Raw genomic sequence first — 16,687 nt, 5'->3', positions numbered from 1 at the left:
TCTCACAAATGTGATTCAATTTTTTGTGGAAGTAACCAAAAGGATTGATAAGGGCAGAGCAGTAGGCTTTGTTAACTTGGAATTTAGTAAAGCCTTTGATTAGGTTCAGCATGGTTGACTAATTAGCAAAGTTAGATCACATGGGATTCAGGGTGAACTTGCCAATTGGATGCAAAATTGGTTTTACAGTAGGAGACAGAGGGTGGGGGTGGACGGTCGTTTTTCAAACTGAAGGCCTGTGACTGGCGGTGTTCCACAGGGATCAGTTGCTGGGTCCATTTTTGTTTGTCATTTATACAAATGATTTGGATGAGAATACAGCAGGCATAGTTAATAAGTTTACAGATGACACCAAAATTGGTGGTATAGTGGGTCGTGAAGGTTGCTGAGTGTAAGTTAGCGCGCTGAGCTTGAAGGTTTGTTTTCAGATGTTTCATCACCATACTACATAACATCATCAATGAGTGTCTCCGGTGAAGCGCTGCTGGTACATCCCGCCTTTCTATTCATAGGTCTTGGTTTCTTAAGGTGGGTGATGTCATTTCCGTTTCTTTTTTTTTACAAGGGAAGGTAAATAGGATCTAAATCAATGTGTTTATTGATGGAGTTCTGGTTAGAATGCCTTGCCACTAAGAATTTTCGTGTGTGTTTATTTTGCCTGTCCGAGGATGGTGTTGTCCCAGTCAAAGTGGTCTCCTCCTTTGTCTGTATGTACAGAAACTACTGATGGTTGGTCGTGTCTTTTGGTGGCCAATTGGTGTTCATATATCCTGGTGGCTAGTTTCCTGCTAATTTGTCCAGATGTAGTGGGTTTTTTTTTAAACAGTTCTTGCATGGTATCTAACAAACGGAGCTGTATCAAGACATTATTTTAACAAGCTACATCGCAGTGCAGCATCCACGAACCACAAAAAGCAGAAGAAAAATACCTGTGCAATATTTTCAAGAAAAACGGGTACCCAATAAATACAATCCGCCGATTCCTCAGAAACAAACCCAAACAAACAGACACAATGCAACCAAAAACTACAGCCACATTATCTTACATCAAAGACATATCAGAAATGACTTTCAAACAACTCAGACTCCTTGGCATCCTGATAGCCCAGAAACACTTAAATAGCGACTAATGAACCGAAAGGATCCATTAGATACCACCAGCAAAACTAACAAAAAAAAACAGAAATGACATCACCCACCTTAATACACCAAGACCTATAATGAGAGAGGCGGGACATACCACCAATACTTCACCGGATACTCTCACTAATGATGTTACCTAGTATGGTGACAAAACGTTTGAAAACAAATCTTCAAGCTCAGCTAGCTAACTTACATACTTATCATCAACCTGAGCTACAAATGTTCCCAAACGTCGCTAGTGAAGAATACTATCTAAGATTACAAAGAGATCTAGCTCAATTGGCTAAAAAGTGGCAGATGGAGTTCAATTTGGATAAATTCATTAGTATCGCATTTTGGTAAAACAAACAAGGGCAGGTCTTATACAATTAACGGTCGGATCCTGGATAGTGTTGTGGAAAAGAGAGACCCAGGGTACATAATTCTTTAAAACTTGTGTCACGGGTAGGCAGGTTGGTTAAGGCAGCATTTAGCACACTTGCCATCACTGCTCAGACCTTTGGGTATAGTAACTGGAATGTCAATTTGAGGTTGTACAGAACATTGGTGAGGTCCCTTTTGGAGTACTGTATGCAGTTCTGGTCACCCTATTATAGCAAGGATATTATTAAACTGGAGAGAGTTCAGAAAAGATTTCCAAAGATGTTGCTGGGAATGGAGGGTTTGAGTTTTAAAAAATAGACTAGGAGGCTGGGACTTTTTTTGCTGAAGTGTAGGAGGTTGAGGGGTGACCTTATAGAGATTTATAAAATTATGATGGGCATAGATAAGCTGAATACAAAAATCATTCCCTAAGGTGGGGGTGTTCAAAACTAGGGGGCATACTTTTAAGGTGAGATGCAAAAGATTTAAAAGGGGCATGAAGGGCAACTTTTTCTTTAAAACACAGTAGTGGGTGGATTGAACTGACAGAGAAAGTGCAGGCACACTTACGATGGTTAAGACATTGCATAAGTACATGAATCGGAAAGGTTTGGAGGGAGAGGGACTAAACACAGGCAAGGTGGGGCTCGATCAGTTTGGGAACACAGTCAGCGTGGACTAGTTGGACTAAAGGGTCTGTTTCTATGCTGTGTCACCCTCTGACTCTATCCCTTTCATCCCTCTCTCTTGGTTCTGTCTCCATCCATAGCAGGCGGCACAGTGACTCAGTGGTTAGCACTAGGGCCCAGGTTCGATTCCAGCCTCGGGCAACTGTCTGCGTGGAGTTTGTACATTCTCCCCATGTCTGCGTGGGTTTCCTGCGGGTGCTCCAGTTTCCTCTCAGTCCAAAGATGTGCAGGTCAGGTGAATTTGGCCACGTTAAATTAACGATAGTGTTACGTGCATTAGTAAGAGGGAAATGGGTCTGGGTGGGTTACTCTTCGGAGGGTCAGTGTGGACTTGTTGGGAATCTAATCTAATCTATCCAATCCATTCACCTCACCCCCACCATCCCCAATCTCATCTTCAGCATAAATACCTGGCTTTTCCTAGCTGTTATCAGTTCTCATGAGGAGTTACAGAACTAGAAACATTAACTGCTTTCTCCTCACAGATCCTGTCAGACCTGCTGCGTGTCACCAGAAATTTCTGTTTTGCTTCACATAGAGTCATACAGCATGGGAACAAATCTTTTGGTTCAACCCGTCCATGCCGACCAGATATCCCAACCCAATCTAGTCCCACCTGCCAGCACCCGGCTCATATCCCTCCAAACCCTTCCTATTCATATACCCATCCAAACGATTCTTAAATGTTGCAATTGTACCAGCCTCCACCACATCCTCTGGCAGCTCATTCCATACACGTACCACCCTCTGGGTGAAAAAGTTGCCCCTTAGGTCTCTTTTATAGCTTTCCCATCTCACCCTAAACCTCTAGTTCTGGACTCCCCGACCCCAAGGAAAAGACTTTGCCTACTTACCCTATCCATGCCCCTCCATTTTGTAAATGCCTATAAGTCACCCCTCAGCCTCCGAAGCTCCAGGGAAAACAGCCCCAGCCTGTTCAGTCTCTCCTATAGCTTAAATCCTCCAACCTTGGCAACATCCTTGTAAATCTTTTCTGAACCCTTTCAAGTTTCACAACATCTTTCCAATAGGAAGGAGATCAGAACTGCACGCAATATTCCAACAGTGGCCTAACCAATGTCCTGTACAGCCGCAACATGACCTCCGAACTCCGATACTCCGTACTCTGACCAATAAAGGAAAGCATACCAAACGCCTTCTTTACTATCCTATCTCTCTGCGACTCCACTTTCAAGCAGCTATGAACTTGCACTCCAAGGTCTCTTTGTTCAGCAACACTCCCTAGAACCTTACCATTAAGTGTATAAGTCCTGCTAAGATTTGCTTTCCCAAAATGCAGCACCTTGCATTTATCTGAATTAAACTCCATCTGCCACTTCTCAGCCCATTGGCCCATCTGATCAAGATCCTGTTGGATTCTGAGGTAACCCTCTTTGCTGTCCACTACACCTCCAATTTTGGTATCATCTGCAAACTTACTAACTGTACCTCTTATGCTCGTATCCAAATCATTTATGTAAATGACGAAAAGTAGAGGGCCCAGCACCGATCCTTGTGGCACTCCACTGGTCACAGGTCTCCAGTCTGAAAAACAACCCTCCACCTCTACCCTCTGTCTTCTACCTTTGAGCTAGTTCTGTACCCAAATGGCTAGTTCTCCCCGTATTCCATGAGATCAAACCTTGCCAATCAGTCTCCCATGGGGAACCTTGTCGAACCCCTTACTGAAGTCCATATAGATCACATCTACTGCTCTACTTCTTCAAAAAACCCAATCAAGTTTGTGAGACATGATTTCCCTCACACAAAGCCATGCTGACTATCCCAAATCAGTCCTTGCCTTTCCAAATACATGTACATCCTGTCCCTCAGGATTCCCTCCAACAACTTGCCCACCACAGAGGAGAGGCTCACCGGTCTATAGTTCCCTGGCTTGTCCTTACCACCCTTCTTAAACAATGGCACCACGTTAACCAACCTCCAGTCTTCCGGCACCTCACCTGTGACTATTGATGATACAAATATCTCAGCAAGAGGCCCAGCAATCACTTCTCTAGCTTCCCACAGAGTTCTCGGGTACACCTGATCAGGTCCAGGGGATTTAGCCACATTTACCCGTTTCAAGACATTTAGACTCTGTAATCTGGACATTTTGCAAGATGTCACCATCTATTTCCCTACGGTCTATATCTTCCATATCTTTTTCCACAATAAATACTGATGCAAATCTGCACTGGTTTGCTTTATTATATAAATATAGAGGGCCAGGAGCTCAACTTGAAGAAATGTTATGAAGTCAAAGGCATTTACTGTACCTTTAAGAAACATAGAATGCTGTTCTGAACTGAGAGCTGACAAGCACCAGTGTATGGCTGGATGAGAGTCCCACAATATACTAGAAAATTGAAAATATGTAACATTTGGCTATGAAGTGGAAATCTGAGTTTTCGTTGCTGTTTTGACAACAATTCAAACTTAACCACTTTAAATGATGCCCCAGGATGCTAAAACCTAATCGAATTTAAATGCATTGTTTTGTCAACATCAAACCAATGAGACGATCCAATGTTGGCGGGGGGGTATACAAATGCAGGCATTTTGAGAATTGGTCACCAAGCAACTGCTGTAAGGAGAGAAAAACTCCTGGAGAACTAAATGCCCATCTTGCTCTTAGAGAAATTAGGAAACACTCTATCAAAGGTACCTTTTCACATGAAACATACTCACAGTAAGAAGAAAGACGACAATCCAGGGAAATCAGCAGCCAGAAGAGTGAAGACACAGAAGACAACAGAAACTGTGTGGTCTTGAAATTAAGTTGATGTAATTTTAATAAGTGTCTTATTAGAACAGTATATTGTTAGAATTGGATGCAGATAGAAAGCAGTTAAGAGGCTTAGATTTGTGAATAGTTTTTGTTTAATCTTCACTTTTAGAGTTAGAAAATACATTTACTTTAAATAGTGGAATCTGGGAGTTCTCAGTCAGATTTTAATAGACTACGAGGTGAGGTGAGCTTTTCTGGATGTTTGGTTTAATTAACAGATAGGTTCACCTCCGTGTCGTAACAAAAGCTAATATAAAAAAGTAAGAGGAAATATGAAAAGACAGTGGCAGTTAACATATATGCAAACCCATACAGACGGTCAGAATGGACACATAGGTGGCAATGAAATGTGAAGCATTTCACTTCTTACGAAGGACACGGAAAGGCAAATCAAAATGGGTCCATTTCTAAAACAGGAAGTGGGGCTTGGGTATATATATATATATACACACACAACAATCATTGAAAATGGCAGCGTAGGTTGAGAGACAGCAGTTAATAAAACACAAGGAATTCTTGGATTTATCAATAAGAATAATAACGTGCTTCTTTTCATGCTTATGTCAAATATCTTTTAAATGCTGATTCAGCCTCAACTGGAATAGTAGATTCAGTTCTGGAAACAACACTTCAGGCAGGATGAGACTTCAAGAGGATCCTGAAACAATTCATAAGAATTGTTCCATGATGAGCTGGCAGTGCATGAAGATTGGAGAAATTGTGACTCTTCTCTTAGAGGTTGGAAGGAGATATAATAGGAGTATTTAATTTCATTATGGCTTGGACAGGGTTGATAGAAGGAACTGATCAAGAAGCAAAGTGTTCAGATTTGAGATAATTGCCAAAAATAAAAATAGTGATCTGAAGTAACCTTTTCCCCTCAATGGTTATGATCTGGAGTGAAGTATCTGAAAATGTGATGGAGACAGATTTAATTGTAGTTTCCAAAAGGAAACTGGATCATTATCTGACAAGGACAAATTTTCAGGCCTGCAGAGAAAAGGCAAGGTAGTGACAATGGGTGATTAGCTCCTTTGGAGGACCAATAGATGCAGTGGACCAAATGGCTGCCTCCTTCACTGTAACAATTCTCAGATTCTATAATGAAGTGGTAATTGACCAGGGTGAAGCTGCTTTTTGTGCACAAGATATACCTGGACAACTTTCCATAATGTAGCTGTTGCAACCGCAAGTCACTGGACAATTCCAGAGGCCAAATCTGGGCACATGGGCTCAAACTTAACCAATCCAAATAATTAAATCTGGAATTAAAAGCGTGTCTCCCTAACAGTGACACAACAAATATCATCAATAGTTGCAAAACAAAAATCTGATTCACTTTTAGGGAAGAAAACCTGTCACTTTTAGATGGCATGTTGCAGTGAGGACATAAGGAATCTGCAAGATGATATAGATAGGTTGAGTGAGTCATCTTAAATTTAGCAGATGGAGTTCAATGGAGGAAAGTGTGAACTTCTGCACTTTAGAAGAATCATAAATCAGACCATTATTTACATGGATAGAGACTCCCAAAAAGTGCATCACAGGAGTTTGTGAGCATTCTTGTACGTGTAACACAAAACATTAGCATGTAGGTGCAGCAAGTAATTAAGGCAGCAAATGGAATTTTGGGTTTTATTGTTGAAGGGGTTGAAGTAGATAAGTTTGTTACAAATGCACAGGTGAGGACTGGAGTTGTGTACTGTTCTGGTCCTCATAATTAAAAAGAAAAAAAAACTGGCATTAGAAGCAGTTCAAAACAGATTCACCAGATTGCTCCTGGGATGAAAGGAGGAGAAGAACAGGCAACATTTTAAATCATGTCCAGACATGCTTGAGAGTTTGAATAGCCCACTCCTGCATCCATTTCTTGTGTTATGTTCTTAACTGGTCTGGTCTGGTCTACATGTAAAATTAGATCCACAGCATTGCAATTGACAACAAACGGTCACCTGAAATAATCTCGCAAGGCAATCAGTTGCTGTCTCGAGTAGTGTTGTATTGTAGTTATATGAAGCACTATATTTTTACATTTGCTTTTCTAGTTGGTTTCTACAGACTGATTCCCTACACAAAACGACATACCATAAAATCCCAGAAGTGATAAATCCCAGTCAAAGTTCTCCTATTGGACTTCAGGTTTAGTACTTCTAACAGAATCCTGACATGAATGGATCCCTTACCGATCTAATATACATGTGATCTGGAATGAGCAGACATCAGTGACATATCCAGAAGAGACAGCAAGCAGCATTTTCTTCTGACCACTGACAACCACTCTGTCTCCAACCATTAGCGTAGTTTTCGATATTGACCCAGCTCTCCGTGTGAATTTGTGCTCATACTGTCCATCAGCAATGGTCTGGATGCAATCACTGCGCACAAGGTTAGCAACACAGCATCCCTGCAGTTCCCTATTGAAATAAAATAATCCAAGCACAAACATTAGACAATGTCAAGACAGTATACTGTTCTTCTCATACTTGGAAAATTCTCTCATAAAAAAAGACCATAAAACCATAAGACATAGGAGTGGAAGTAAGGCCATTCAGCCGATAGCGTCTGCTCCGCCATTCAATCATGGCTGATGGGCATTTCAACACCACTTACCCGCACTCTCCCCGTATCCCTTAATTCCTTGTGATTTCAAGAATTTATCAATCTCTGCTTTGTAGACATTTAATGCCCCGACCTCCACTGCTCTCCATGGCAATGGATTCCACAGGCCCACCACTCTCTGGCTGAAGAAATGTCGCCTCATTTCCATTCTAAATTGACCCCCTCGAAGGCTGTGTCCACAGGTCCTAGTCTCCCCACCTAATGGAAACAAATTCCCAGTGTCCACCCTTTCTAAGCCATGCAGTATCTTGCAAGTTTCTATTAGATCTCCCCTCAACCTTCTAAACTCTAATGAATACAATCCCAGTATCCTCAGCCGTTCATCGTATGTTAGGCCTACAATTCCAGGGATCATCCGTGTGAATCTCCGCTGGACGCGCTCCAGAACTAGTATGTCCTTCCTGTGGTGTGGGGCCCAAAACTGGACACAGTATTCTAAATGGGGCCTAACCAGAGCTTTATAAAGTCTCAGTAGCATACTACTGCTTTTACATTCCAACCCTCGAAATAAATGACATTACATTTGTTTTCTTAACCACAGACTCAACCTGCAAGTCAACCTTTAGAAAATCTTGCACCAGCACTCCCAAGATCCCTTTGTAATTTGGCTTTATGAATTTTCTCACCGATTAGAAAATAGTCCACGCCTGTGTTCTTTATTCCAAAGTGCAAGACCTCCCATTTGCTCACGTTGAATTTCATCAGCCATTTCTTGGACCACTCTGCTAAACTGTCTAAATCTTTCTGCAGTTTCCCCACCTCCTCAGAACTACCTGCCTGTCCGCCTAACTTCATATCATCGGCAAACTTTGCCAGAATGCCCCCCACTCCCTTCATCCAGATCATTAATATATACAGTGAACAGCTGCGGCCCCAACACCAAACTCTGCGGGACACCACTGTTCATTAGCTGCCATTCCGAAAAAGAACCTTTTATCCCAACTCTCTGCCTTCTGTCAGACAACCAATCCTCAATCCATACCAGTAGCTCACCTCAAACACGATGGGCCCTCAACTTACTCAGCAGCCTCCCGTGAGGCACTTTATCAAAGGCCTTTTGGAAGTCTAAGTAGATAACATCCACTGGGTTTCCCTGGTCTAACCTACTTGTTACATCTTCAAAGAATTCTAACAGGTTTGGCAGGCACAACCTTCCCTTACTAAATCCATGCTGACTTGTTCTAATCTGATCCACTTCCAAGAATTTAGAAATCTCATCCTTAACAATGGATTCTAGAATTTTACTTAACTGAGGTTAGGCTAATCGGCCTATAATTTTCCATCTTTTGTCTTGATCCTTTCTTGAACAAGGAGGTTACAACAGATTTTCCAATCATCTGGGACTTCCCCTGACTCCAGTCATTTTTGAAAGATTACAACCAACGTCTCCGCTATTTCCTCAGCCACCTCCCTCAGAACTCTAGGATGTGGCCCATCCAGGCCAAGAGATTTATCAATTTTTAGACCTTTTAGCTTTTCCAGCACTGTCTCTTTTGTAATGGCTACCATACTCAACTCTCCTCCTGGACTCTCCTTAATTGATGGGATATTACTCATGTCTTCCACTGTGAAGACTGATACAAAGTATTTATTAAGTTCTTCAGCCATTTCCTTATCTCCCATCACTAGCCTTCCTGCATCAATTTGGAGTGGCCCAATTTCTACTTTTGCCTCTCATTTGTTTCTTACGTATTGAAAGGAACTTTTACTATCATTTCTAATATTACTGGCTAGCTTACCTTCATATTTGACCCTCCCCTTCCTTATTTCTCTCTTTGTCATCCTCTGTTTGTTTTTATAGTCTTCCCAATGCTCTTGGCCACTTTATAGGCTCTCTCTTTTTCTATGATACATTTCCTGACTTCATTTTGTCAGCCATGGCTGTCTAATTCCACCACCCCCCTGTCCCGGATAACCTTTCTTTTCTTTGGGATGAACCTCTGTACTGCTATTACAAAACAAATGGAGAATCTCACCCAAAGCCTTCTCAATACTGACACTCAAAACTCAAAGTTCTCATTTTCAACAATGCAACAGTTTTCTCTGGTGAGAAGAAAAATTGACCAGGGATCCTGATCAACAGCCAAATCGAATACCAGGTTCAGGGATGCTTGAATTTGGCACATTGTTCAACTGACGAATAACCATTTGGACAATACATACATCAGAGATCAATATTGAAAACATCTCCAGCAAGACGTGGTGTTTCAGTCCTGGGGACTTGACATCACTTATCTAGACACAGTACTCAGCAGTTTAAGGTGTAATCTGGATCACTGGAGTGGAGATCCACTTACTGGAACAAAGCAAACATCTGAAAGAATATGACACCTACCAAGATTCAGATAAAAAGCTAATCATTTTGAAGCAAAATGCAGTAGCTTAAACATTAAATCTTGAACATTATGATCAGGTGTAGAATATATAAAATAAAGAATATAATCAGCAACATTCTAGATCTTCAGTAAATAAATTGAGACCTAAAGATTCTCAGAAGTGGTGACCGGCAAGTCATTGAAAATTCACCATTTCTAATTATAAATAAATCAAAGAACTGCAGATGCAGGAAATCGAAACAAAACAAAATTGCTGGAAACACTCATCAGGTTTGGCAGAATCTGTGAAGAGACAGCAGAGTTAACATTTTGGGTTCAGTGATCGTTCTTCACAAGTTGAATTGAGTTCAGAACTTGAAACTGCTGAGTTTTTCTAGCAATTTCTGTTTTGGTTTCTGTTTGCAACACTGACTCTATACCAGATATGCAGTCCTAAATCAAACACAAACCACAGGAAAACCCTAATTGTTCCAAACTTTGGAATTCTGGATAAACTGAAATCTGATTTCCATAAATCCCCTCCTGCATCAGCCTGTGAAGGTCATCCACCAAGCTCCACCTCACACACCAAACACTAAAGCCATCACATCTGGCCACTAAGTTCTACACCCACCAGCAGCCCACACAAAGACACTTCACATCACAAGGTTCTTGGATATTGTGGATTCTTTCTCACCTTTCCTCTGCAGAGCGCAGCCAAATGTTTCTTAGTACTCCCTTCTTATCGACCGCTTGTGTCTCCAGAACACACAGCAAGTACCAGAGCCGGAAGTATTGCAAGTGTACAAGTTTCAAGTGCGCAGTATCTTGCTGCAGAATTGGTTTCACATCTGCAGGTACAGAATTGTCCTCCAAATCCTGCTCCACTGCCCTGTAGAAAACAGAACAGCTTAATCCATCAGAGTACAATATCCAATTTACAATCTCATCATATTCACAGAGGAATTTCTTCTCTCAGAAGTAATAAATCTGGGGAATTCTTTACCAAAGAGGGATGTGGAAGCTGGGTTAAGTACTGTATATCCAAGGCTGAGAGACAGATCTTTAAACCAGCAAGGAAATCACAGGGTAAAGGAAAACAAGGGTGGGGTTGAAGATTATCAGATCAGCCATGATCGAATTGAATGGTGGAGTGGTTCTAAAGGCCAAATGACATACTTGTGCTTCTATATTTTCTGGTCATTTCACCTTTCTGCCCTTCAGTATGCAGTTCACCTACTACATTTGAAATTTCATAGCTTTACAACATAAATTTGATTCCTTGGTGATGTGGAATCAGACATGAGCACTTCTGCTTGGGAATAAGGATACAGGAGTCAGCCTGGTTCATACCACCATAAAATTTGAATACCTAAGTCATAGATAATCAAATTAGGGAAGTGACTTTGTCGTTGAAGAACTAGCATAGGAAAGAGGGCTTCCATTTCATGGAACACTGGCACCAGGCTGGAACGATGTTTCTTGTTACAAGAATAAGTAGGGCAATCACAGCGAATTAAAGTTAGTAAGTTTGTTGTAAGGCTAAAGCAAAAAAGGTAGTGTAAGCAACAGTTGAAGATTGAACTGAAGTGTACAGTAACAATCAGAAGTTGTGCTTTAGGCCCCACTATTACAGGAGAGAGAAATTCATTTTAAGTATTCATCTAGATGCTCCTTAAAATGTTGCAAGCATACCTGCCTCCACCTTCAGGCAGCACATTCCGCATTTCCACTAAACTTGGGGTGAAAAACGTTCACTCAGATCCCCACTAAACCACTTAGTCCAAATATTCAACTTATTCCCTCTGGTCTTAGACTCTTCTGCCATGGAGAAAAGACTCTCACAGTCTACTCTATGCTTCTCATAATTAGGTATACAGTCTGTTCTGATATTACTCTAAAAATCACAATGTCAGGTTATAGTCCAACAGGTTTATTTGGAAGTACAAGCTTTCGAAGCGTGCTCCTTCATCAGATAGCTCGTGGAGCAGGATCATAGGACACACCACTTATGACCCTGCCCCACTAGCTACCTGACGAAGGAGCAGCGCTCCAAAACCTTGTACTTCCAAATAAACCTGTTGGAATATAACCTGGAGTTGAGAGATTTTTGACTTTGTCCACCCCAGTACCTCCGCATCATGGCTGATGGTTCCGTTCTCGTGCAATCTCACGTTATAAGAAAATTGTGCAATAGCCACATCATTTAAAGGGTGTAGGTTTGCTCACTGAGCTGTAGTTTTGATATCCAGACGTTTCATTACCTGGCTCGGTAACATCATCAGTGGCGACCTCCAAGTGAAGCGAAGCTGTTGTCTCCTGCTTTCTATTTATATCTTTCTCCTGGATGGGTTTCCTGGGGTTTGTGGTGATGTCATTTCCTGTTCGTTTTCTGAGGGGTTGAAAAACTAACAGGAAATGACATCACCACAAACCCCAGGAACCCCATTCAGGAGAAAGATATAAATAGAAAGCAGGAGACAACAGCTTCGCTTCACTTGGAGTTCACCACCGATGATGTTACCGAGCCAGGTAATGAAACGTCTGGATATCAAACCTACAGCTCAGCGAGCAAACCTACACCCTAAACCTCAACCTGAGCTACAAACCTTGCGAACATCATTTAAACTAATGGGGCCAGAATCACAATTTAATCAATACAGATAAGGAAAGTTTGCATTCTACAAACAACAGTCTAAATTCCTCAATCGCATTAAAGCCAATTCGTGTTGAAGAAACACACACGATACACTAGAACCAACTGTACCTCAATCAGATTCCACTCAGCCTCCTCTGCTCAAGGAAAAACAAACCAAGCCACTATCCAGTCTCTCCTCCTAACAGACATTCCATACCAGGCAGCATCCCAGTGAATCGCCTCCGCACCCTTTCCAATCCAATCACATCCTTTCAATAGTGTGATGACCAGAAATGCACAGAATATGGCCTAACCAATGCTCTATAAAGTTGCAACAAGTCCTCCCTGCTCCTACATTATATAAGTGGTTAAGGAAGGCAAGCATCCCGTATGCCTTCACCACCCTGTCTTCATCTGTACTGACACTTTCAGGAATCTATGTACTTGACACCAAGGTCAAAGAACAAAATAGAAGAATAAAGAAAATTTACAGCCAAGGAACAGACCCTTCAGCTCTCCAAGTCTGTGCCTATCCAAATCCACTGTCTAAACCTATCGCCCATTTCCTAAGCATCTGTATCCCTCTGCTCCCCACCTACTCATGCATCTGTCCAGGCGCACCTTAAATGAATCTACCGTGCCTGCCTGTACTATCTCTGCTGGCAACGCATTCCAGGCACCTGCCACCCTCTGTGTAAAGTACTTTCCATGTGTACTCCCTTAAACTTTTCTCCTCTTACCTTGAACACGTGACCTCTTGTTATTGAATCCCTCACCCTGGGAAAAAGCTTATATCTATCCACCCTGTCTATACCCTTCATGATTTTGTAAACCTCAATTAGCTCCCACACCTCCCCTCACTGTCTCCTTTTTTCTAATGTAAACAATCCTAACCTACTCAACCTCCCTTCATAGCTAGCACCTTCCATACATCCTTGTAAACCTTCTCTGCACCCTCTCCAAAGCGTCCACATCAATTTGGTAATGTGGCGACCAGAACTGTACATGCTATTCTAAATGCGCCCGAACCAAAGTCTTGTAACAATCTTAACAGGACCTGTCAGTTCTTATACTCAATACCCTGTCCGATGAAGACAAGCATACTATATGCCTTCTCGACCACTCTATCCACCTGTGCAACTACCTTCAGGGTACAATGGACCTGAACTCCCAGATCTCTCTGCCCATCAACTTTTTCCAAGGCTCTTCCATTTACTGTATAGTTCACTCTAGAATTAGACCTTCCAAAATGCATCACCTCACATTTGCCCGGGTTGAACTCCATCTGCCACTTCTCCTCCCAACTCTCCAGTCTATCTATATTCTCTTGTATTCTTCGACAGTCCCCATGCTTTCTGCTACTCCACCAGTCTTCATGTCATCTGCAAACTTGATCAGTCCACCAATGCCCTCTTCCAGATCATTTATGCATATCCCAAACAACACAGTGGCCCCAGCACTGATCCCTGTGGAACACCACTGGTCACTCTCTCCATTTCGAGAAACTCCCTTCAACTACTACTCTCTGTCTCCGGTTGCTCAACCAGTTCTTTATCCACCTAGCTAGAACACCCTGCACACTATGTGACTTCACTTTCTCCATTAACTTACCATGGGGAACACTATCAAACGCCTTACTAAAGTCCATGTATATGACATCAACAGCTCTTCCTTCATCTATCAATTTGGTCACTTCCTCAAAGAACTCTATTAAATTTGGTAAGGCACGATCTCCCCCGCACAAAACCATGTTGCCTATCACTGATAAGCCCATTATTTTCTAAATATAAATAGATCCTATCCCTCAGTACCCTCTCTAGCAACCTTCCCATCACTGACATCAGCCTCACTGGTCTGTAATTACCCGGAATATCCCTACTCCCCTTCTAGTACAGGGGACAACATTCGCAAACCTGCAGTCCTCTGGCACCTCACCTGTATTTAAGGATGCCACAAAGATATCTGCCAGGACTCCAGCTATCTCTTCTCTCGACTCCCTCAACAACCTGAGATAGATCCCATCCTGACCTGAGGATTTGTCCACCTTAATATCCGTTAGCCTACCCAACACATCTTCCCTCCTTATATCAGCGTGATCCAGAGTAAACAAACTTCTATCTCTAATCTCAACATTCATCATGTCCCTCTCCTCAGTGAACAATGATGCAAAGTACTCATTCAAAATCTCAACCATTTTCTCAGGTTCGACACACAATCTTCCTACCTTATCCATTAGTGGACCGACCCTTTCTCTAGTTACCCTCTTCCCTCTTATGTGTGAATAAAAGGTCTTGGAATTCTCCTTAATTCTACTCACTAAAGTTATTTCATGACCCCTTTTAGCCTGCTTGATTCCTCGTTTAAGAATGGTCCTACTCTCCCGATATTCCTCCAAAGCCTGTTCTGTTCTTAGCTGCCTGAACTTTATGTACACTTCCCTTTTCCTCTTGGCTAGTCTCACGATTTTTCCTGTCATCCACTGATAACGAATCTTGCCTTTCTTATCTCTTTGTTTTCAAAGGGATGTGCCTATCCTGCACTATTTTTGCACTACAAACTTACTAATTATACCTTCTTTCACATCCAAGATATTAATGTACATAACAAACAGCAAGGATCCCAGCATCAAATGTGGACTTCCCTTCAAAGTCCCTTTATTCCTCCGTACCTCTTTGGGACCTACCATTCATACAGTAAACCCTTCCCGTATTAGACCTCTCAAAATGCATCACTTCACACTTATCAGGAATAAATCCCCACCTGTCATTGCTCTGTCCAATTTATCAGCTGATCAATATCAGACTTCCACCACAGCCACGTTTTTGCACCATCTACAAACTTACTAATTATACCTTCTTTCACATCCAAGATATTAATGTACATAACAAACAGCAAGGATCCCAGCATCAATCCCTGTGGCACACTGCTGGTCACAGGCTTCCAATTAAAAAAAACCTCCACCAACAACTTGTGCCTCTCATTTGTCAGCTAATTATGGATCCAGTTTGTCAACTTGCCTCAGATCCCAAGGGCTCTGACCTTGTAGACAGCCTTCCATGTGGGACCTTGTCAAGAGCCTTACTGAAGTCCAACTAAACCACATCAACTGCACTACCCTTAACATTTTCAGTCACCCTTTCAAAAAAACTCAACTTAGTCTCACAGAATCCCCCTCCAACAAACCACTGCTGACTATCCCTGATAAATCCCTTCCCTTCCAAGTGTTGATTAATCATGCCCCTCAGAATATTTTTCCAACAATTCCCCTACCACTGATGTCTGACTAACTGGTCTGTAAACCTATTCTGCTGCCTTTCTTGAACAAAGGAACTTCCAGTCATCTGGCACTTCACCAGTGCCAAGCAAAGTATCAAATTTCTCCTCTCAGACCCCAGCAATCTCCTTTGCCTCTCATAGCAGCCTGGAAAATATTTCATCAAGCCCCAAGGATATATGTACCTTTATGTCCGTTAAAACATCCATCACCTCCTGCTACTTATTAATTTGAACATGCTTTAGAACCTTACCATCCCAAATGAAATCTCCAGCTACATTGTGATGATTAAGAATGAAATCTCAATAGTGATAAGACCATAAGACATAGGAGCGGAAGTAAGGCCATTCGGCCCATCGAGTCCACTCCGCCATTCAATCATGGCTGATGGGCATTTCAACTCCACTTACCCGCATTCTCCCCGCAGCCCTTAATTCCTTGTGACATCAAGAATTTATCAATTTCTGCCCTGAAGACATTTAGCGTCCCAGCCTCCACTGCACTCTGTGGCAATGAATTCCACAGGCCCACCACTCTCTGGCTGAAGAAATGTCTCCGCATTTCTGTTCTGAATTTACCCCCTTTAATTCCTAGTCCTAGTCTCCTCACCTAACGGAAACAATTTCCTAGCGTCCACCCTCTCCAAGCCATGTATTATTATCTTGTAAGTTTCTATTAGATCTCCCCTTAATTTTCTAAACTCCAATGAATACAATCCCAGGATCAGCCGTTCCTCCTCATATGTTAGACCTACCATTCCAGGGATCATCCGTGTGAATCTCCGCTGGACACGCTCCAGTGCCAGTATGTCCTTCCTGAGGTGTGGGGACCAAAACTGGACACAGTACTCCAAATGGG

At 42.1% G+C, this 16,687-nt stretch overlaps 1 protein-coding gene across 3 annotated transcripts in view; it reads right to left on the bottom strand.

Moving 5' to 3' along the window:
• dna2 (DNA replication helicase/nuclease 2) overlaps positions 1-16,687 on the bottom strand; it is a 126,896-nt gene that overhangs the window by 45,247 nt on the left and 64,962 nt on the right. For all 3 annotated transcript variants that reach the window (XM_043712247.1, XM_043712248.1, XM_043712250.1), the window contains exons 10-11: positions 10,615-10,809; positions 7,167-7,397 (exon numbers count right to left, since the gene is read on the bottom strand). In XM_043712247.1, the coding sequence (XP_043568182.1) occupies positions 7,167-7,397; positions 10,615-10,809 (426 nt within the window). The remainder of the gene's footprint in view (positions 1-7,166; positions 7,398-10,614; positions 10,810-16,687) is intronic.

The sequence above is a fragment of the Chiloscyllium plagiosum genome, chromosome 22, assembly GCF_004010195.1.
Source record: "Chiloscyllium plagiosum isolate BGI_BamShark_2017 chromosome 22, ASM401019v2, whole genome shotgun sequence".
Classification (NCBI taxonomy): Eukaryota; Metazoa; Chordata; class Chondrichthyes; order Orectolobiformes; family Hemiscylliidae; genus Chiloscyllium; species Chiloscyllium plagiosum.
The sequence above is the reverse complement of the archived record's forward strand: the minus strand, read 5'-3'. Positions and strand labels throughout refer to the sequence as shown.